At 39.5% G+C, this 24,154-nt stretch overlaps 1 protein-coding gene across 1 annotated transcript in view; it reads right to left on the bottom strand.

Moving 5' to 3' along the window:
- Nucleotides 1-24,154, bottom strand: part of Dnah14 (dynein axonemal heavy chain 14) — a 243,864-nt gene that overhangs the window by 203,311 nt on the left and 16,399 nt on the right. The window contains exons 8-15 of the mRNA XM_075987370.1: nt 22,026-22,164; nt 17,047-17,178; nt 16,106-16,356; nt 10,969-10,977; nt 1,665-1,782; nt 1,074-1,353; nt 493-538; nt 308-405 (exon numbers count right to left, since the gene is read on the bottom strand). Of these exons, the coding sequence (XP_075843485.1) occupies nt 308-405; nt 493-538; nt 1,074-1,353; nt 1,665-1,782; nt 10,969-10,977; nt 16,106-16,356; nt 17,047-17,178; nt 22,026-22,164 (1,073 nt within the window). The remainder of the gene's footprint in view (nt 1-307; nt 406-492; nt 539-1,073; nt 1,354-1,664; nt 1,783-10,968; nt 10,978-16,105; nt 16,357-17,046; nt 17,179-22,025; nt 22,165-24,154) is intronic.

Genomic DNA, 24,154 nt, shown 5'->3' with positions numbered 1-24,154 from the left:
TATATATGCACAGATATGTATATGTACATATACATGTATATATAAATATACATGTATGTATACACATACAAACTCATTCTATCAGTTGTTCCTTTAAAGAATTCTGACCAATACTGTGATATGCACATGCACACACACACACACACACATACACCTTCAAATAATTCTAAATTAACATTGCTTGATCCTAAACACTGGAATACATGGTGTCTTATTTATATCTGCCTTATATATCGCTAACTAAGAATATTGGATAATAATTTAAAAAGCATTGCCAAAGACGGCACTAAGCCTTTCAAATACTTACTTATATATTTTTCAATAGTTGCTATCACATTTTGGAATTGTGTTGAAAAATCCAGTCTGTTGGGATGTATAAAGAGGTTTGTTGGGAATTCAGAAAATCTGAGAGAAAACAATAAATAAACATATATTCAATTGAATACAGTACCCAACAAAATACAGCTACTTATAAAAATGTCTCATGCTTACTTATTATAGAAGTGCCCTCGCTCAGACTCAGTCTGGAGTCCTGTGTCTATCAGAGAAAGAGAAAGTAAAAACTTCTTAATATTTTAAAATGCTAGACAACAACTTAACATACATTAGTATTTTCTAAATATCCTGAGAGTCAATTCTAGAGACCGGCTGAAAGTGGTATTTCATCAGCGGCCCCTAGACTCTGATACCAAGAAAGGAGCTCTCATACAGAGCCCTAGAGTGTGTTCTTTTCCTTTTCTGTGGATTTGGGAGATAAATCAGGGCCTCACTTGTGCTAGGTAAACACTCTACCACTGAGTGGCACTGCTGCTCAGGAGTCTGCATGCTTGGATGCCATTCCAGGTGAACTCATCCTGATAAGGAGGGCCCAGAAGCCCCTGGTTGAGAAATTCTACATGTTTCAAGGTGAAAAGGATATTCTCATTCACATGTGCCACAGGCTGAGATTCATGTTCTATCATTGTTCACTTTGCATGTGTGAACATCACACTATACAAACTAGCAAGGTGCAAACTTATTTTTTTTCTTTCAGTTATTATTTCCAGCTGCCAGTGTGCTTCTTTCAGTCTTACCGGAAAGGATCCGTCGGAGGAGGGAACCAAACTTGCTTGGCTGATTGTACTTCAAGAGCAGCTCTTCACTTGACGTTCTCACATAACTTCGTCTGCTTTCCAAGAGTTCGTCATCATCACAGGTCAGAGACTCGTCAAGGGTCTGGTCAGACTTCTGAGCCTTCTCTTCAGAGTCCTCTGGAGACTCATCCGAAGAGAGAATTCTCAAATATAGGTTTACTTCAAATATTGGTGCATATGTTCTTTTCAAGTCCATCTCCACTTTCCCTCTGTTTAAAATCTAATTTAGCAAATATGCCCACAAGACAAGAACAAAATATAGTAGGGCATTTACATTGTGATAATAGAGTTTACGTAGTACTATAAATTATAACTATATTTACATGTCAAATAGCAAATAAGTAAAATATGAATTAACAACAGTGGAAAATTTGGGATAAGCATTATTCCAGCTTTTTACAATGATAGAAGAATGCACATGTGTGTGCATGTGTGCGTGTGTGTAACAAACAATTATTGAGTTTTTAATTCAGAAACTTGCTATCCATCTTATATCAAAATTTATGTTAATGTTTCTAAGGTGCATCTTACCACATTAACATCAGTGTCTGGTTTGGGTTCTGAGTTTTGAACAGAAGGAGGAGGTAAGCTTGGATTAATAAATTCTTCGTCATCATTCGATATCTTTCTAGAAAAGATCTTCCTTTCTCTAGATTAAGAAATTGGAGGACATTTTATTTTTGAAATCACATATTTTAATGTTTAATATATGAGAATATGTAAAGAATTCCTGTAACTTAGCAAGCAAGAGAGGAAGAAAGAAAAGAAAGAAAGAGGGAGGGAGGAAGGGAGGAAGGAAAAAAGGAAAAACAAGTGAGACAATTGTCAGTGTGGGAAAGGCTGGGATGGCGACTCAGTCGGTAAAGCGTTTGCCTCGCAGGTATAAGGACCTGAGTTTGAGTTTCCAGAACCCACATAAGAAGCCAGGCACGGCTACAACACATGTATATGCTCAGTGGTGTCAAGACAGGAGGCAAGAGCCCCCTGGACACTTGCAGGCTAACTAGCCAGGCCAATGGGTTAAGATTCCAGGTCAGTAAAAGATCCTGTCTCACACAAAAAGGTGGAAGGCACCTCGGGAAAAACATCCAAGGTTGTTCTCTGATCTCCAAATGTAGGTGCCATACACTGTAAAGATGTTCCCCAAATATTAACTATGGAATTATATGACCCAGAAATTCTAAGTATACATGTCAAAGAACTGAAATGAGAAGCTCAAGCAGATGTTCCAAACCAGTGTGCACAGCTGCATTCTAGCCATAGTCCACAGGGAAGAGAGCCACAGGTGAGTGGGGGAGCAGTGTCCTGCAACAGACATCAGAGCACCATTTAGCCTTGAAAGGGAGTGAAATTCTCATACACACTTCAACATGGACGAGCCTTAAAGATATTACTATAAGTGGAATATGCAAGATAAAAGCAGCAATATTTATGACTCCAGATATCCAAGGTACTTAGAATGAGCAGATTCTTAGAAGAGGTTGCCATGGCTAGAAAGGGGCGGGTAATGTGGAATTTTGTAAGAGATGCTGGAAGCGGACGGTGGTGGCTGGACAACACTATACAGTATGTGACGACACTGAGCGGCACACTTATGATGACACCCGTCATGCTATGCAGATATCAGCCTCGTGAAAATGATGTCTCACTTTAGCAGGAAGAGGAGCAGAATGGAAAACATCACGGTATTAAATCTGAAATAGGGAGGATAGAAAAACAGAGTATACTTTAGGAGATGTCCATCAGCAAGGAGCTGTGGACTGAACCCAGAGCCTCACTCATCCTCACACATACTCTGTGATGAACCACTGTATTCAGAAAGATGGAGAACTCATAGACAAACAGAAAAAGGCAATTCCAATACATGGAGGTTGATGGCATCGGATGGGAATAAGAGATGAGTACACCTAGAACTATCTGGTCCTGCCTAAAGAGACAAATTTGAAAAACAGGAATCTGGACAAAGGGGAAATATCAAAACTATTGACAAAAGGAACAGTGACTATAAATATAACTTAAGGTATGATATCAAGGACACAAACCATCTTGATTTCCTTCTCAAGAGACAGAAACTCCCTGACTGGTTTAAAAGTCAAAATCAAATTATGTTTCTAAAATCCCCCATAAAAAACTAACAGAGGAGCCACTTCCAAAACAGATGCAAGATCCAAATGGTCCAACAGCTGCAGGACCTGCAGGAGATCAGAAGTTGCCCACACTGTGTTTGTGAGTATGAATGGAGGCCAAGAGGAATCATGATCTCCTGGAGACTGGCACAGGCTCTCACACTCACAGTTCCTGCTATACAGATAAAACAAGGAGGTAAGAGATGGGGGAATCCAGGATGTGGGAAAAGATCTCAAATAGCTGCAGCTAATTCTTTCACTGGAGAATAACCTCAACCCAGAGAAACATCACAGGGGACAGATCTTTGTTGTGTAGGCCAGAAATCAATAGGAGGGCACATGCACGCGCAGACACAGGCACACACACACACACACACACACAAGCAAAACCTGAGATATTGCTACCGTGAGGGCCAGCCTTCAGTAGTTTGGAGTTTTGGGGGGAATGCAATTTGGAGATTCGGGGGGAATGTAAGTCGGTGAACTAATCACTCAATTTGACTGTTCTACCTGAGGGAGTAAAACTTAACTCTCTTGGGCCAGAGAAAAAGGGAAAACACACACAGCTTTAGGGTTTCTTTATCATCTCCTTTCTTCTTTATTTTTTTTCTTTTCTTTTTTTTTTTAAATTTTATGTGCATTGGTGAGAAGTGTCAGATCCCCTGGAAGTGGATATTCAGACAGTTGTGAGCTGCCATGTGGTTGCTGGGAATTGAAACCGGATCCTCTGGAAGAGCAGTCAGTGCTCTTAACCACTGAGCCATCTCTCCAGCCCCTTTATTTCTTTTCTTACCTCTATTCAGATGTATCCTTTCTGTCTCTCTAGGTGCCTTCCTTCTAACTTGATTTTTTCCTCATAACTATTATACCCCAGCAATATCTTTCAAACAGGATAAAAAGTACAGTGTGGTTCCAGTCTATTTTTAAGTTAATGATTGCAATGAATACAAGCAAAAAGCAACACGCTTTTCATATCCTTTACATGATTAAACATTTTACATAATATAGGTGAAAAACAAATTATCTCCAAGAACCCACATAGATTCATGTTCAAGCAACTTGTTATGGATTAGGAGAGTGTTGTATAAGTAAGATGTTTTTCTCAGCCAGTTCTTTTACTAGCAGGCTGCATTTTGTAGTTCAAAGAAAGGAGCAATCACTTTATTATTTATCTTAAAAAGTAAACTTATAAAAATCTTGAGAATCTCAAATTTAAACTTTTATATATGAAAATCGGTCATCTCTACTTTAAATCCTCAGGTGCATTCCTTGAGGCTTATCAGTAGTTTTTATGTGAGGAAGCTGAGGGCAGAAATGGGTACAAGTAATTAATCATCAACTTTGATTACCAATCCATCCTAGCAAGAAAGGCATGTCAGCTGATAATAACCAGGCTGTCTTTGTTCTTGTTTCTTTTTTTATTATTTATTTATTAAAGATTTCTGTTTCTTCCCCACCACTGCCTCCCATATCCCTCCCCCTTCCCCAATTAACTCCCCCTCTCTCATCAGCCCAAAGAACAGACCATGGTTCCCTGTCCTGTGGGGAGTCCAACCAAGGACCTCCCACCTCCTTCCAGGTCTAGTAAGGTGAACATCCAAACAGCCTAGGCTCCCACAAAGCCAGTATGTGCAGTAGGATCAAAATCCCATTGCCATTGTTCTTGAGTTCTCAGTAGTCCTCATTGTCCACTATGATCAGCGAGTCCGGATTTATCCCATGCTTTTGAGACCCAGGCCAGCTGGCCTTGGTGAGTTCCCCATAGAACATCCCCATTGTCTCAGTGTGTGGGTGCACCCCTCCCGGTCCTGAGTTCCTTGCTTGTGCTCTCTCTCCTTCTGCTCCTGATTTGGACCTTGAGATTTCAGTCCGGTGCTCCAATGTGGGACTCTGTCTCTGTCTCCTTTCATCGCCTGATGAAGTTAATATCCAGGAGGATGACTATATGTTTTTCTTTGGGTTCACCTTCTTATGTAGCTTCTCTAGGATCACGAATTATAGGCTCAATGCCCTTTATTTATGGCTAGAAACCAAATATGAGTGAGTACATCCTATGTTCCTCTTTTTGGGTCTGGCTTACCTCACTCAGGATAGTGTTTTCTATTTCCATCCATTTGCATGCAAAATTCGAGAAGTCATTGTTTTTTACTGCTGAGTAGTACTCTAATATGTATATATTCCATACTTTCTTTATCCATTCTTCCATTGAAGGGCATCTAGGTTGTTTCCAGGATCTGGCTATTACAAACAATGCTGCTATAAACATAGTTGAGCATATACTTTTGTTGTATATTAGGGCATCTCTTGGGTATATTCCCAAGAGTGGTATTGCTGGGTCCAGGGGTAAGTTGATCCCGAATTTCCTGAGAAACCACCACACTGCTTTCCAAAGTGGTTGCACAAGTTTGTATTCCCACCAGCAATGGATGAGTGTACCCCTTTCTCCACAACCTCTCCAGCAAAGGCTATCATTGGTGTTTTTGATTTTAGCCATTCTGACAGGTGTAAGATGGTATCTTAAAGTTGTCTTGATTTGCATTTCCCTGATCGCTAAGGAAGTTGAGCATGACCTTAAGTGTCTTTTGGCCATTTGAAGTTCTTCTGTTGAGAATTCTCTGTTCAGCTCAATGCCCCATTTTATAATTGGGTTGATTAGCCTTTTATGGTCTAGTTTCTTGAGTTTTTTATATATTTTGGAGATCAGACCTTTGTCAGTTGCGGGGTTGGTGAAGATGTTCTCCCAGTCAGTGGGTTGCCTTTGTGTCTTAGTGACAGTGTCCTTTGCTTTACAGAAGCTTCTCAGTCTCAGGAGGTCCCATTTATTCATTAATACCCTTAATGTCTGTGCTGCTGGGGTTATACGTAGGAAGTGGTCTCCTGTGCCCATGTATTGTAGAGTACTTCCCACTTTCTCTTCTATCAGGTTCAGTGTGTTCAGACTGATATTGAGGTCTTTAATCCATTTGGACTTGAGTTTTGTGCATGGTGATAGATATGGATCTATTTTCATTCTTCTACAGGTTGACATCCAGTTTTGGCAGCACAATTTGTTGAAGATGTTCTCTTTTTTCCATTGTATACTTTTAGCTCCTTTATCGAAAATGAGGTGTTCATAGGTTTGTGGGTTAAAGTCAGGGTCTTCTATTCGATTCCATTGGTCGACTTCTCTGTTTTTATGCCAATACCAAGCTGTTTTCAAAACTGTAGCTCTGTCATAGAGTTTGAAGTCAGGGATGGTAATGCCTCCAGAAGATCCTTTATTGTATAAGATTGTTTTGGCTATCCTGGGTTTTTTGTTTTTCCATATAAAGTTGGTTATTGTCTTCTCCAGATCTGTGAATAATTTTGATGGGATTTTGATGGGGATTGCATTGAATCTATAGATTGCTTTTGGTACAATTGCCAGTTTTACTATGTTGATCTTCCCAATCCAAGAGCAAGGGAGATCCTTCCATTTTCTGGTGTCCTCTTAAATTTCTTCCTTCAAAGACTTAAAGTTCTTGTCAAATAGATTTTTCACTTCCTTGGTCAGAGTTACCCCAAGATATTTTATGCTATTTGTGGCTATCGTGAAAAGTGATGCTTCTCTGATTTCCCTCTCTGCTTCCTTATCCTTAGTGTATAGGAAGGCAACTGATTTTTTGGAGTTGATCTTGTATCCTGCCACATTACTAAAGGTGTTTATCAGCTGTAGGAGTTCTTTGGTAGAGCTTTTGGGGTCGCTTATGTATACTATCATATCATCTGCAAATAACGAAAGTTTAACTTCTTCAGTGCCAATACGAATCCCCTTGATCCCCTTATGTTGTTTTATTGCTATTGCTAGAACTTCAAGCACTATATTGAAGAGGTATGGAGAGAGTGGACATCCTTGTCGTGTTCCTGATTTTAGTGGGATGGCTTTGAGTTTTTCTCCGTTTAATTTAATGTTGGCTGTCGGCTTGCTGTAAATAGTTTTTATTATATTTAGGTATGATCCTTGTATCCCTAATCTCTCCAAGACCTTTATCATAAAGGGGTGTTGAATTTTGTCAAATGCTTTTTCAGCATCTAATGAAATGATCATATGGATTTTTTTCTTTCAGTTTATTTATATGATGGATTACATTGATAAATTTGCATATGTTGAACCAGCCCTGCATCACTGGGATGAAGCATACTTGATCATAATGGATAATTTTTCTAATGTATTCTTCGATTCGGTTGCTAGTATTTTATTGAGAACTTTTGCGTCGATGTTCATGAGTGAGATTGGCCTGTAATTCTCTTTCTTGGTTGGGTCTTTGTGTGGTTTTGGTATCAGGGTAACTGTAGCTTCATAAAAGGAATTTGGCAATAACTCTTCTGTTTCTATATTGTGAAATACATTAAGGAGTATAGGTATTAGCTCTTCTTGGAAGTTCTGGTAGAATTCTGCATTGAAACCATCTGGTCCTGGGCTTTTTTTGGAAGGGAGCTTGTTAATAACAGTTTCTAATTCTTCGCGACTAACAGGTCTATTTAGATTGTTCACCTGGTCTTGGTTTAACTTTGGTATATGTTACTTATCTAAAAAAAGTCCATTTCTTTTGCATTTTCCAGTTTTGTGGCATTCAGGCTTTTGTAGTAAGATCTAATGATTCTCTGAATTTCCTCTGTGTCTGTGGTTATGTCCCCCTTTTCATTTCTGATCTTATTTATTTGCGTGTTCTCTCTCTGTTGTTTAATTAGTTTGAAAAAGGGTTTTTCCGATTTTGTTGATTTTCTCCAAGAACCAACTTTTGCTTCATTGATTCGTTGGATTGTTTTCTGTGTTTCTATTTTGTTGATTTCTGCCCTCAGTTTGATTATTTCCAGTCTTCTACTCCTCCTGGGCATGTCTGCTTCTTTTTTTTAAGAGCTTTCAGGTGTGCTGTTAAGTCCCCAATGTATGCTTTCTCCATTTTCTTTAAGTGGGCACTCAGTGCTATGAACTTTCCTCTTAGCACTACTTTCATTGTGTCCCATAGGTTTGAGGATGTTGTCTCTTTATTTCCACTAATTTCAAGGAAGACTCTGATTTCTTTCTTAATTTCTTCCTTGACCCAGATGTGGTTCAGTAGTTGACTGTTCAGTTTCCATGAGTTTGTCGGCTTTCTGGGGGTAGTGTTGTTGTTGCATTCTAACTTTAATCCGTGGTGATCTGATAAGACACAGGTGGTTACTAATATTTTTTTGTATCTGTGGAGGTTTCCTTTGTTACCGAGTATGTGGTCAATTTTCGAGAAGGTTCCATGTGCTGCAGAGAAGAAGGTATATTCTTTCCTATTTGGGTGGAGTGTTTTATAGATGTCTGTTAAGTCCATTTGCTTCATTACCTCCAATAATTCTCTTATTAGGTTTCTGTCTGATTGACTTGTCCCTTGGAGAGAGAGGTGTGTTGAAGTCTCCTACTACTAGTGTGTGTGGTTTGATGTCTGCCTTGAGTTTTAGTAATATTTCTTTTACATAAGTGGGTGCTTTTATATTAGGGGCGTAGATATTCAGGATTGAGACTTCATCCTGATGAATTGTTCCTGTTATGAGTATAAAATGTCCATCTCGATCTCCTCTGATTGAATTTAGGTTGATGTCAATTTTGTTAGAAATTAGTATGGCCACACCTGCTTTTTTCTTAGGACCATTTGCTTGAAAAATCTTTCCCCAACCTTTTACTCTGAGTAGATGCCTGTCTTTGTGTTGAGATGTGTTTCTTGTAAGCAGCAGAATGTTGGATCCTGTTTTCGTATCCAATCTCTTAGCCTGTGCCTTTTTATAGGTGAATTGAGACCATTAATATTAAGTGATATTAATGACCAGTAGTTGTTTACTCCGGTTATTCTTATTGCTTTTGGTAGTAGAGTTTGTGTGTCTCCCTTCTTTGAGTTGTGCTGGTGAAGGATCGCTAGATGCCTGAGTTATTGTAGGCAGTGTTGGCAATGTGGATTCCTTGGGTTGTGATTTTCCTTCTATTACTTTCTGTAAGGCTGGATTTGTGGCTACGTATTGTTTGAATTTATTCTTATCCTGGAATGTTTTATTTTCTCCATTGATAGTGAACGATAGCTTTGCTGGGTATAGTAACTTGGGCTTGCATCCATGGTCTCTTAGTTTCTGCAGTACTTCTATCCAGGACCCTCTGGCTTTCATGGTTTCCATAGAGAAGTCAGGTGTAAGTCTGATTGGCTTACCTTTATAATTTACTTGGCCTTTTTCCTTTGCAGCTCTTAATATTCTTTCTTTAATCTGTATGTTTTGTGTTTTGATTATTATATGGTGAAGGGATGTTTTTTTTGATCCAGTCTGTTTGGTGTTCTGTATGCTTCTTGAATATTTAAAGGGATATCTTTCTTTATGTTGGGAAAGTTTTCTTCCATAATTTTGTTAAAAATATTTTCTGGGCCTTTGAGCTGTGACTCTTCTCCTTCTTCTATCCCTATTATTCTTAGGCTTGGTCTTTTTTATTATGTCTCATATTTCCTGAATGTTTTGTGATGAGAATTTGTTGGCTTTGATGTTTTTTTTTGATGTTTTTTTTTGATCAGGGCATTTATTTTCTCTATGGTGTTCTCAGAATCTGAGATTCTTTTTTCTATCTCTTGTATTCTATTGATTATCCTTGTTTCTGTAGTCTTTGTTTGTTGACCTAGATTTTCCATATCCAGCCGGTCCTTAGTTTGTGTTTTCTTCCTTGCTTCCATTTCAGTTTTCAATTCTTGAACTGTTTCCATTACCTGTTTGTTTTTTTCTTGCTTTCCCAGGGTATCATTTACGTATTTACTTATTTTTTAACTTTTTGTTATACTTCTCATCCATTTCTATAAGGGCATTTTTTACACGTTGTTTTAGGGACTCTATTGCTTTCATAAAGTCATTTTTTCCACTTCTTCTTTGCTAGGGTTTTCAAGTCCTTCTGTTGTAAGTTCATTGGGTTCTGGTGTTTTCATGTTGTTTTTCAGATTGTTGGGTGAATTCTTGCCTTGGCGCCTGCCCATCTCCTCCTACCGATGCTATCTAGTGGGTCTTCTAAAACAGGATAAGATTTCCCTGCTGGCCATGGGCCCCGCTTACAAAATGCCCCCGCTCCATTTCCTGGGTCCCGCCACGGGCCAAGATCCCTCACACCACTCAGGAGGGTCTACAGGAAGAGGAACAGGCTCCCCATTCGCCAGGGACCTCATCAACAAAAGGTCTACCACCCTGTAGGCCAGCCATGAAAACAAAGACACTCCCGCTGTCCTCTGCCATGAGCACCCAACCCAGCGCCCAAACAGGCTGAACTGGGTGATCCTGTGGTCCCGCGGAAGGGAGGGAGAAGGAAGGAAGCCTCTGGGGGCAAGCTGGGATGGGGCAGGGAGAGAGAGGTCGCAGCAGAGGAGGAACAGCCCCAGAGAGGAGAACAGCCCCTGCAGGCTGACTGGGGAGTCAAGGGGGTCAGGGAATGCCCCCGCTCCATTTCCTGGGTCCCACCGCAGGTGAAGAACACTCTCACCACTTAGGAGGGTCTTCAGGGACAGGTCCAGGCTCCCTGTTCGCCAGGAACCTCACCAACAAAGGACCTCCCACTCTTCAGGCCAGCCACCAAAACACCTACTTGAATTAGTGGGATGATCTACTCTCGGTGTGGGCTTCACTGTTTCAAGCTTGGATCATCAAAAAATATAAGTTCCTGTCTGCCACCCCGCTGCCCGCATCTGCGCCGGTCTGCGCACCGCCCTGTTCTTGTTTCTTGACCTCAACAAGTCCCTCATTCAACTATGCGTCTTTCTAAATTTTAAATTGTTCCCCAAGATTTTCTGCCTCAAAGCCATTGACAAAAACATCTTAACCTATCCATAAGCAATTATTTAAAGGTTTGTTTCAGTTATGATGTACACCGAAGCCCATGAACGTATCTCTCCCAACACTAAGACTAAAAGAATTTGAGCTAACCTCGTTTCTTTGTTTTCCTTAATCATTAACCTAAGCCACAGTCTATATGGCTCCTCAAGAGAAACTCATAAATCCTAATTCTTGTCTATGTTTAGCCACAGGGCCTGGTACCTTTTCTCAGTAAGGCATTCTCATCTTGTTTTCTCTGCTTCTGACTGGTGACTGCATCTCTGCCTTTCCTCTTCCCACAATTCTCCTACTCTGGTTGCCCCAATTATACTTCTGCCTGGCTACTGTCTAATCAGCATTTTATTAAACTATTATGAGTGACAAATCTTTACAGTGTATAAGAGTATTATCCCACAGCAGGTTAAGTTAGGTTACATAATGAGTTTAATGTAAACCGTGTTGTATATAGTGAGATCTTTCTTTAAAATGAAAAAAAAAGGAGTATGCAGAATGTTATGGAATCCTCAGCTGTAACAGCTAATTGGGCCCTGAGCAATAAATCTTCTTTCCTAGGTCAGGACAGCTGATCTCTTTTAATTGTAGAAATCCAAAATGTCTGACTGAATCCCATGCAAAGATATTGGATAAATAAAAATATTTCAAGCATCTCACATTTCACTAGACTCTGTATTAAATAAAAATATACTCTGTTAAGGAAATTTATAACTTTAAGTGCCTACATTTAAAACAACCAGAAAGCACAAACAAATGAATTGCTTAATGATTCAAGTCAAAACCTTGGAAAAACAAGAACAAATGTAACCCACTAGATAGCAATAAATAATAAGTATCAGAGCCAAACTCAATAGAAATAAAGAGAAAAACAACCACAAATCTAAGAGCTGATTCTTTGAGATGATAAACAAGATTGATAGACTCTTGGCCCAGCTAACCAAAGAGAGGATAGCCCAAATGAACAGAATCAGAAATAAACAGGGAGACATAACAACAGATACCAATGGAATTCAAAATATTGTAAGAAAACACTGTGTTGCTTTTTTTTGTTTGTTTTTGAGAAGGGTTTCTCTGTGTAGCTTTGGCTATTCTGAAACTCACTCTGTAGACCAGGCTAGCCTCAAACTCAGAGATTTCCGTTTTCATCTCTCAAGTGCTGAAATTAAAGGTGTGCACCACCACCATTCAAGTAAGAAAATACTGTGAAAACCTATACTCCATTAAACTATAACACCTAAAAGAAATGGACAGGTTTCTAGGTTTAGCCAAACAACAAAATTAGATGAAGAAGAAAATGACACCCCAGAGAGAACCCTAGCAATAAAGACATTGAGATGGAAAGGGGCAAATGAGCAAATAAAGACATTGAGATGGAAAGGGGCAAACCTATATTTTTTGCTGTGTTTCTGCAGTAGACAATTTATAATTTTCTTACTACATAAACTAAGTGACGATTAGCTAACTCATCTAATGAACAATACAGTCAACAGTAGCTAGTCTGCACCGTTCTGCCACTAGTCCACCATTTTCAGCTGCATGTAAAGGGTGGGATGGAGCTGTGTACCAATCATTATAAAGATGTAACAGCTGAAGTAGCCATGTTTTTAAGGTGTGAAACCCATTTCACACACAGTGAAGGTAGTCTGTCATGGAGCTTGAATTGAGGCCTATGTGGATCCTCATTGGCCAAGGGTACCTACTATAAAGAATGATCTACATGTATATGGATTGGTCCTTCAACTGAGGCCTTGCAAGACTAAGCTACCTGTGCCATGGCTTGTGGGTGCAGAAGCTAGATCAATGGCTAACAGCTGTATTAGCCATAGCTTAGAGTGAAATAGGATAGTGATGAAGTCCCTCATGGTCCTAAGGCGTACGTTTAAAACTAGCCTCTTGGTTGGCCTGTGTCTAGCACCTATGTCCTTGATGATTATTTCTTTAAATCTAGCCTAGACTTTTAAAAAATAAATTCCTAAAGCAAAACAAGCAAACAAAAACAAATAATTGGCCCATTTTTAAAAATGACCTCTTGATAATTCTCTAAAAAAGAATTATCAAAAGAAGAAATAAAGATTGCTAAGAAACATCTCAAAAAGAAAAGTTCATTGTCCCTAGCAAGTCAGGAAATGTGAATTGAAACAGCTTTGAGATTTCATCTTACCCAAGTCAGAATGGCAAAAATCAATAAATCAGTGTGAACAATTCTCAGAAAGCTAAAAATAAGTCCATTACATGACCCAAATCTACCATTCTTCGGCACATGCCTGAAGGACTCAACATTCTACTCCCCAATACTTGATCCGCCATGCTCGCTGTTGCTCCACTGAGAGTAACTAAAAAATGGAAACAGCCTAAATGTCATCCAAAAAATGGATAATGAAAATGTAGTATGAACACACCATGGAATATTATTCAGCTATAAAGCAAAATAAAAACATGAAAATTTCAGACAGACAGACATACTTTTGAGTGAGGTAATAGATCCAAAGAAACAAATAGTGCACGTTCTCTCTCATCTGCTGTTCCGTGCTCCTAGTCTTTAGATGTGACTAAAGTCACCTAGAGTAACTGCAGAAACCAGGGAAGTGCAGGGAGATCACTGTGTGGGAGAGGAGCAGCAGAGAGGACAATGCCAGGGCGCAAATGATTGGAAATGTGAAATGGGGAAAATGTGTGCATCAATTGCGGGGGGAGGTAAATACAGAAGGTGGAGGGTAAAGCAACAGTAAGGATGTCTGAAAAAAGTCATAAGGCATCATATTATTATCTATTTACCTGACATAATAGTATCTGTATCTCTCTCTCTCTCTCTCTCTCTCTCTCTCTCTCTCTCTCTCTCTCTCTCTGTACAGATATATGGGTTAAATAAAAATATCCCATCTTTTCTGACAATGCTCCCTGTTAGAGCCACAGAACATGTAACAAAACTACCAACATCAGGCATGAGGAGCCCCCCTTTGAGTGGTTGGTCAGGGTTGTCCAAGAGACCCTTTAAACATCATTGCTCTTGGTTGTTTTCTACAGGTAGAAACTAAGTCCCTATTGCTGAAGACAACAAGCACCTTGGACACGGAACCCAGAGGATCTGAGCTGGAACTGACAAGAAAGCATCCTCTCTCAGGATTTTCTTAAAATTCAGAGAACAAGAGAGTGTGTGGTGCCCAGTCCCCTTGATATATCTACAGCCCAATTCTGGGCTCAGGGACCGTTGTGGGTGAAAAGGTTTTAAGAGTCAGAGGAGCAGGAACTTTGCTGTGAAACTGTGTCTCCTAGAAATGTGAGAGGAATGGGCTGTGCCTATGAAGTCTCATCAGCATGGCTACCGAAACATGACATGAATAAAAACACCGACAGGCATGCCAACACAGAATGGGGAAGCTCTTGGAGCCGCAACCTTGACAAGAATCAAGGGCACTGGGGCATACTGAGCTGGAGAAATGGCCTTACCTAGGTCGTCCCCCAACATTCAGTGGTCAGCCCGACGATCACATACACACAGGTAGCATTATATGAACTGAGCAGATTGTATCTGTGTATTCAGTTACACACATGCACACACGCACACACACGCACACACGCACGCACACACACACACACACACACACACACCAACAATTAAGGAAAATGTCATGAATTTGAAAGAGAGGGGCACATGTGAGAGACTGAAGGGAGGAAAAACAAGGGAGAAATGATAAGATTTTTAAAGTAAAAACAATTATTATAATCTTCCCAATGGATTCAATACAATATCTACAAAAATCTCAGTTGTCATTTTTTTCTTTTTTCTTTTCAGAAATTGGCACATTCATATAGAATGGCCAAGACAACATTGGAAACAACAGGAAGAGCAACGTTGGGAGACTGATGATTTCCTGATACAGAGTAGAGCCATCAACATCGTAAGATACTGACATAGAGATCGGCATTCGAATAAATGAAGTTGAGAAATAAATCTATGTTCTTATGGCAGGCTGGATTATCAACTGCCAAAAGAATTCAATGAAGAAACCTTTTTTTTTTCAACAATATTGCTGGGACAATGGAATGACCATATGAAAATGATCTTAGACTCCCATCAGGACGAAAAGACATAAATCTTCATGACCTTGGTTAGGCAATGATTTTTGGGATATTATCTAAAGATCAAAGAGGAAAACAAAGCAGATTTTATAAAAATTAATGTTCTTCCATCTTCCTCTTTTTCTTTGCTTCTTTCCTGTTTCTCTCCTCTCCTTTTTCTTTTTCTCTCCCTCCTAAGGTCCCATTCCCTAGCAGGCTAGCCTGGAACTCACTCTGCAGCCTTGGCTGCCTTTGACTTAGTAGCCTCCTGCATCCGCCTTTGGAATGCAGAGATCACAGTTATGTACCACCATATCCAAATCAAAACGTAAAACTCTTGTGCTCTAAGGAATACCATCACGGAAAGTGGAAAGATGATGCCTGGAATCCAAAGCACATATACAACCCTATATAGGAAGTCAGATAGCCTGATTTAAAAATGGAAGGCAAATTTGAACAGACATTTCCCCAGTGAAAACAAATGGTCAACAAACACATGAAAAAATGATCACCATCATTAGTTAGTATAGAAAAAGGAATGAGTATTGTTACAATACAGGGAGCTACAGATCCCATAACGGTAGCTACTATCTATCAGGTATTTACCTGTGTTAGCAGCATAATGATATCGCCATTATTACCATTTCAACTTTATTTCCACATGAGGAAACTAAAGAATTTATTTCAAGTTTGTTAAGCTAAATCATGCAATTTAAATTCAAAATTTAGTGAGCATTTTATACAGGAACAAGATCTACTCAGAATTTAAAGAAAAAATAGAAACTCGTCTTCAATTCATGAACAATATTAAGGTATTATTGATGAGAAATTCAGAAGTGATCATAACATGGGAGATTTTCAAAGCCTAACTTTAATTCTTAGGTATTTCCTCCACAATTAATAATATATTACAAGAATAGAACTTCCCTTTATTAGTTAAAATGTGTCACTTACCTCATGAGACTTTCATTCTTCTTTTCCTTTGAAAAGGGCACCCTTGCAGAACCAATGAACACTTCCAAAAGCTGGCTGACTGCAGAGTTCATGAGCTGGCGAATGAGTTCTTGAAACAGGTAATCAATCAGCCTTAAAAACTTCATATTTGTTTCTAATAAAAACCGATACTGAGGCAGTTTAAAATGCATTGTGCCAATTTCAGATGGTTTTGACTCAAAGTATTCTTTGATATCTTTCTTTTCTGCAACCTATAATTTATAAAGCAGTTGGGAAATATGGCATTTCCCTAGGTTAATGCGGGTGATCTGCTGTTTATAGTATTCTAATCAGTCTGGACAGTATATAAAACTAAATTTTATCATCAACTTTCATCAATATTTGACATCATGTTTACACTACATTCAAACATCTGTCAAGAAGAGAGAGTCCTTGTGTGTTCTGGAGCCAGTCAAGTTCAGAGTCTCAGAGGCAGGTCCATCTGGAAGTCAGATGGGAATGGACAGGCAGGTGAGTGGCTCTAACGGTACACACAGGGTAAGAAAGCCTAGTGGGCAGTGTTCACTGCATTATTGAGGTCTCTTTATAAAACCCTCAGTGATGTTTCACTTCCTCTAGATGCTGCTTCTGAGCAAGGGTGTTTTCTTTATCTTAGGAACACTAAGAACTTTGTCACTAATCAGGGTCTCTTGATATGTCACCTCAGGCTAGATAGGAGGCATCTTGATTACATAGAAATAGCTATAGTTCATACACTCATACATGTACAAATACATGTGTCATTGCATTCTGCATCATGCCCCCAAAGGTTCTTAGACACAGTAAATGTGATACCAGTTGACTGGTTAGTTAACTGCCCATTTCCAGTACTTTTTTCAGGAATGCAATGTGGGATGCTCATTCAGCACACAGTGACAGGACAGATAAATTCACAGAATTACCTTTAAGACTGTGCTTTTTATCTCCGCAATTGCCTTAGTCCTGATCTCCTCGAGTTGTACTAGTGCCTGGGTGGCTTGTTGTATCTGCTCTTCACAAAACTTGTCCAGAGCATAAGTGCAGGAAGTGTCCAGCTAATGGAACGGCAGTAAGTGGTGCATGGTTGAAAGAGAAAAGTCACTTACCAAGAGCAAGAGACAAGGCATAAGATCACCTTCCCACCGCATACTGAAGAGCATCGCTTATCATCTCTTCTTTAATACTTTGTGCTTTACATACCCTGGCTTAAATGTTCTTCCATTGTAAATACTCATAGTTGAATGCAATTAAATCTTTTTGTTTTTATTTTTTGAGTCAGGGTCTCACTGTGTAGTTTTGGCTGGCCTAGAACTCACTCTATAGACCAGGCTGGCCTGAAATTCATGGAGAGCTGCCTGCCTCTGCCTCTCAAGAGCTGGGATTAGAGCCATGCACCACATTATGTCCATCATAACTAAATATTAATAAAAACAGCTTTATTTTAAACCATAGCTAAAATTTCTGGAACAGAAACCTTAAAAATTTTATTTTCTTAAAATTCAGAAAGTTAAGGTATTGTCTACGAAATGAGGAAAGCACACTAATTTCACACTTACTTTTTGCTTTCTGAATACCAATTATCTGTTAACTCAAAAGCACTGAACATGAAACCCAGGATAGAGCTGGGCTAGAGAAGAGGCTCATTTGGTAAAGTTCCTGCTGCGAAAGCGTGAGGACCTGGGTTCAGGGCCCCAGCACACGCACAAAGCTGGTGTGGTGCTTATCTGTAACTGTCATGCTGGGGAGGCACAGATAGAGCAGTAAGTCCCTGCAATTTGCTGGCCAGCCAGTCTAGCCATCACTGAATGCTGACTTCAGTGAAAAACGCTGTCTCAAAACCTAAGGGGACCAATAGAAGACCCTAGACACGCATCTTTGGCTCCACACACATGCATGACCATGTGTTGTAGGGTGTTTGATGACACTGTGAACCCTGAGATTGTGTTATTTACTGGAGAACCTGTTTCTAGTTATGGTGTGGTCCAGCTCTAGTACACACCTTTAATCCAAGAGCTTTCTACTTATTGTGAACAGGATTGAATACAGTCCACCATAGTTCAAGAGGAGGAACAGTAACCAACTGACAGGAAGTAGACAAGAAAAAACTATAGGGAGTAAGGAGGACGGAGAGAGAGGTACACAGGAAGTGGAAGAGAAGAATACTGAGTTTGATGAGTTTTGTTTAAGATGGAGGAAAAGAAAAGAGAAGCTTCTGGAATGTTAGTGGAGGAGGAAGGTCAGCTGGGTGCTTGTTCTGCCTCTCTGAGCTAGCAGGCTTTCACCCCAGCATCTGGCTTCTGTGTCTTTATTAGTAAAATTAAATGGTTGAGATTTTGCATGCGCGCGTGTGCGCGCACGCACACACACACACACACACACACAGAATAATACAAACACACACAAGCTAAAATTAAATAACTGCTATATATTATTGGGAATCCCACAGGGACTAATTTCCAGCAACTACACAATTAGTTGGGTTTTTTTTTGTAATACAGAATGGCAAAATCCATTCAAGCATGTGCTCCCACTCATTCTTCTTTCAACATTTTCTTATTTTTCTGTGCCATGTTAATTCTCTTGTCACAAAACATTTCAGCAAGAGCCGGGCGGTGGTGGCGCACGCCTTTAATCCCAGCACTTGGGAGGCAGAGGCCAGCGGATCTCTGTTAGTTCGAGCCCAACCTGATCTACCAGAGATAGTTCCAGGACAGGCTCCAAAGCTACAGAGAAACCCTGTCTTGAAAACAAAAAAATGAAAAAACAAAAACAAAAAAACCAAAAAAAGAAATTTCATTAATAAATATGCAGACCTCTTTATCCCTAGGTGTTGTGGAATATTAGTTTAATATGTGTTATAGTCATTTCTTCTGTGGAACACTTGTTTAGTAATACAAAGATGTGATGCATTTCTTTAATTCTGTAGAGCTGTGTTACTTTGCCTGTCTAAAACACCTAATTGGTCTCATAAAGAACTGAATGGCCAATGGCTGGGCAGGAAAAAGGATATATGGGGTTGGCAGACAGAATAAACAGAAGAAATCTAGGCTACAGAAGGGAAAAAGAGGGAGGAGCAAGAAAAGGAGAAGAGGAGGACTCAAGGGGGCAGCCAGCCAGTCACACAAGCAGTCTAGGAGTAAAAAACGGGAAGACAGACATATAGAATAAAGAAGGGTAAAAAGCCCAGAGACAAAACATAGAATAAGAGAAATGGGTAAATTTAAGCTAGAAAAATTGTCTAGAATTAAGCCAAGCTAAGGCTGGGCATTCATAAATAAGAACTAGGTGGCTCCCAAAGAGTAAAAATAAACCAGCTACACCTATATGTCATCGTTTCAAATAAAGAAGCCTGGGATCCAGCTGTACTATTTTGAATTGACTCATTTTCTCCTCTTTGTCTCTTGTCTGATTATTAGATTCTATTTTTTCAAGTAAAATACCTCAGAAACCCCTCCTCATTCATGGTTTCACTGCCAATATTATTTTATGCTTGTGTTAATTAATAACATACTAATTTATTTGTTAACCCCATTATTTCTGCTCCGCTGATTTCTTTTCAAACCAGGAATGTTTCTAAACAAGCACACTCAGAGACTCTCAATCACTGCTCGCTTTAGCAACAGTCCCCAATGTACTTGGCACCAGGGTAGCTGAGACACTAGTCAACAGTGCAGACAATCTACTCTGTCGCACTCGCCCCATAGACAAGATATAATACCTGACTGCTTATCAAGCACCCAAAATGCCTTTCAAAAAACCCTCCACTCTTAAATGCTAAATACAATCCAAAATCTCTGCCTTATTCTGTGAACATGGACAAAGCTTGTTCTCCCTCAGTTCTGTCATCTTGATGCTCTGAGAGAAAGCTGGTAGGACCTGAAGTCTCCAGGGAACCTTAAGAGCCTGTCTGTCATTGTCAGCACTGCTGCCCACGGTGTCTTAGGCACAGGCTTACACATTTTTCAAACTGCTTAGCTTTCCTAATTTTTATTAGTTTTCCTAATTTCCCTTTCCTTTCTTTCCCTCTTTTTCCTCTCCTCTTTTTCCCCTCATTCCCTTCCCTTCCCCCCCCTCCTCCCCTCCCCTCTCCTTCCCTTCCCTTTTCTTTTCCCTTCCCTCTCCTTCCCTTCCCTTTTCTTTCCCCTTCCTCTCCTTCTCTCTTCTTCCTCTTCCTTTTCCTCTTCCTTCTCTTTCTTCTTCATTCCTTTTTGAGACAGGTCTTACTATGTAACTCTTGCTGGTCTTAAACTCATAGAAATCTGTCTGCTTCTGCATCCCGAGCACTAGGGTTAAAAGGTGTGCACTCCCATACCTGACTCATTGTTTGAATGTTTTATTATTCAGTTAATCATATAAGACAATCTAAAATTGGCCATTCCTCTTTCACAAAAACCATAGAAAGATGTTTCTCCCTGAATTGTCTCCTGGTTAAACTGAATTTAATACTTTTGAAATAATATTCATCCAGGAGTGGTGGCAAAGGCTCATAATCTTAGCACTGGAAAAGCTAAGGCAGGAAGATTATAAATGAGAGGCCAATCTGGTCTCTACAGCAAGGCCCAGGTCAACTGATGTATTCTGAGAGATCCTGTCTCATAAAACTATGAGAAAAAAGAAGACAGAAGTTCTAATACTAATATCCTCAATGTAGATATACAAAATACAGCCAAGCAGTGGTGGCACGCACCTTTAATCCCAGTGCTCAGGAGATGGAGGCAGGCAGATCTCCAAGTTCAAGGCTACTTTTGTCTACAGAGTGAGTTCTAGGACAGCCAGAGAAACCCTGTCTCAAACAAATAACAAACAAACAAACAAAAATCCCCCCAAAACAAAGTAAAACAAACAAACAAGTGTTATCCATAGTGATTAATTAATCTTCCTGAATTCTTTCACTACCTCAAAGAATACTGAACAATTAATTACTATATATCATTGATTTTAAACTAATGTGGATTTAAATATTATGTTAGGCGTAGATCTTATTACATTTGTATATTCAACACAAAAACATTTTTGAGGTTATCAAATTCATAACTTGTACAAGTCCCTTTACCATTTCTCTTTCTGGAGGTAGATGACCAGTTCACCCTCCAGGATCTCCCTACGTACTGGGACAATAAAGTAAAATCTGTTGGAATCCTATTTTACTCTATATGAAGCACTTAAGTCTTACAGTTCTGTGTGTTCAATCATTTTTTTAAAAGCTCTATTATAAATTAAGTCAGGCCACTAGTAAGCTCATTTTTCTAAAATCCTGAAACAGAAACATTCATTCATTTAAACGAACACCAGAGTCTGGAGAGACGACTCAGAGGTTAAGAGCACTGGTTGCTCTTCCAGAGGAACTGAGTTCAATTCCCAGCACCCACATGGTGGCTCACAACCATCTGTAATGAGATCTGGTGCCCTCTTCTGGCCTGCAGGCATACATGCAAGCAGAATACTGTACACATAATAAATCTTTTTTTAAAAAAAAGAGGGGGAGAGATAGGACAAATGAATATTTGTAAGTCTTCTTCAGCATAAAAATACTTTCCAAACTGAAAAAAAAAGCATTTAAACCAACACCACTGAATTCCATCTTGTGATGAATTCTTGACATTGAAAATATCAAGGGACAAATAGCTACTAACTGCCATGTATTAGAAATGATTAATTACAAATAATTTTGCACTTTAGAGAGACATTTAGCAATAATGCACTTCAGTCACTTCTGTTGAAATATCAGTCAGCATGTCTAAGAAATGTTGACTCCTACAATTGACTGCCATGCTCTTTAGCACAACTTTATTGCGACAGTCATCCACAGTGATTGGCATACGGGTCGAGAAACTGCTGTCTCTCTTATTCAAACTCCCAGTTCTGCACACTGGTACGGCTGGCAGGGAAGGCTTCCACCCACCTTGATAAGGCGTACGGCGGAGGGGTTGTCTTCATTGTTCTTTTTGAGGTTCAGTGCATCTTCAAAGAGGCCTCTTACATAAAGCAAACAACTTTGAAATAGCTCGTCAGCACAGAAAAGGTGGCCGTACAAGTACGATCTGAAAGGCAAAATATCCACAGGCTGAGCTCTCCTTCCAGATGAATAAAGCCAGCGGTATGACACCACTGAGTTAAAGGAAGGTTAATATTTCCAAGAAGTGATTTTGAAAATGAATTATATGTTCCATCAACTTGTTAAATTTATTAAATCTAAATAATTTTTTCCAAGTAACAAGGGAAATGTTCACTGAATAAGGAGCAATGCGGAGAATAATTCTGAAAAACTACTATCTATAGCCTAAAGTAGAGAAGGGCTTTTCTCTTTCTGTATTGATCGCAAAGTCAAGACAAACTACAGCCAGCAGCGCTGGCAAGCAGGACAGAATGGGAACAGGAGAAAAGGCAGAAAGGGAGAAAGGCGGTTCCTTAAATACTGGATTAGTCAGAGCAGAACTGTTCTGTGAAGAACGGCTCCTCTGGCTTCTATATTCCTTGTGTGGTAACACAAGAGACATTTCAATAAAGAGGATACACAGATGGCAGATAAGCACAAGAAGAGATAGTCAACATTAGAGGAATGCAAATTACTAATAACACTAAGAAAACACAAATTTAAACATGCTGAGACGTTATTACACACCCATCAGAATGTCTGAAATAAAAACTGGTGACAACGCCAATAATATCAAGGCTATGAAGAAACGGAATTGATGGTGGGAACGCCAAATAGCTTAGTCATTCTAGAAATTAGCTTGTCAACTACTTCAAAAGATAAATCCAGCCTGGCAGGTTTATACAGGCCTACAATCCCAGGGTACAGGAGGCTGAGGCAGGAAGATGGTAAATTTTAGGCCAGCCTGGAATATACAGTGAGTCCCTGTGTCAAACAAACCAACAAACAATAAAACCACCCAAGCATCCAGTGACCATATGACTCAGAGTTATAACCTGGGCATTTACTTGAGAAATGGAAGCTCAAGCATACACAAATGTTACAGCAGCTTTCTAGGACAGCCCCAAACTCCAGAAGACATGCAAGTGTGCATCTCTAGAGAAGTGATTAAACAAACTTCAGTACACATGTGTCAGAGAACATCCCTGAGTACCAACCAAAGAAATATTACTATATGCACAGCTGAGGTGCATCTCCAGAGTGTTCTGCTAAGTGAAATAGCCAGTTTTATGTTATATGATTCTTTCTACATAACATACTTTACTAAAGTATGATGGACAGGGAAAAGGCAAATCTATCTATCTATCTATCTATCTATCTATCTATCTATCTATCTATCTATCTATCTATCTATCTGTCATTGGATCATCTATCTATCTATCATCTATCATCCATCTTCCTATCTATCTGTCTATCTATCTATCATTGGATCACCCATCTGTCTATCTATCATCTATCTATCTCTCTGTCTGTCTATCTATCTATCTATTATCTATCCATCCATCTATCATTGGACCCATTAGAGTTGCCGGTACATCTGAGAACCATCACATAGTCCATGTCATGAGTCTGTGAACTTGCTTCCCACTTTTATTGTTTCAGACTAGAATGCTCCTTCAAAGACAAAACCACAGAACTAGAGCATAGACCAGTAGTTACCACAGAGTAAGGAGAGGCAGTAGGCAATGAAGTGATGATAGCTATAAAGGCAAACATATTAGATCCTGTAGTGACAGAAATATTCTGCATATTAATTAATGCTAACATTCTGCAGTCACAATGTTTGAGTCTGATGGCAGGGTGGAAGGTGAAAGGCACAGATGATTTCTCTGTATTATTTCTTACAAATACATTTCAGTTCACAATTATAGCAAAATAAAATCTACTAAAGACAACAAAAACACTTGGCTGCTTGAAATCACACAAAATAGGACCAACTGTTATCTATGATTACTTCATTCCTATTTGGGGAAGAAGAAAGATGAAAGGACCAGAGGAACTCAGTAGGAACTCACAGCAGAGCGGTTACAGCAATGTGGTCACAGAATGGCATCCTGCCATGTACGGGAAGCATTTAACTAGGTCAGACTGCGGAC

This window comes from Microtus pennsylvanicus, chromosome 10 (assembly GCF_037038515.1).
Source record: "Microtus pennsylvanicus isolate mMicPen1 chromosome 10, mMicPen1.hap1, whole genome shotgun sequence".
In the NCBI taxonomy this organism is placed as follows: domain Eukaryota; kingdom Metazoa; phylum Chordata; class Mammalia; order Rodentia; family Cricetidae; genus Microtus; species Microtus pennsylvanicus.
Note: the sequence above shows the minus strand (reverse complement) of the source record. Positions and strands in the feature narration are given on the sequence as shown.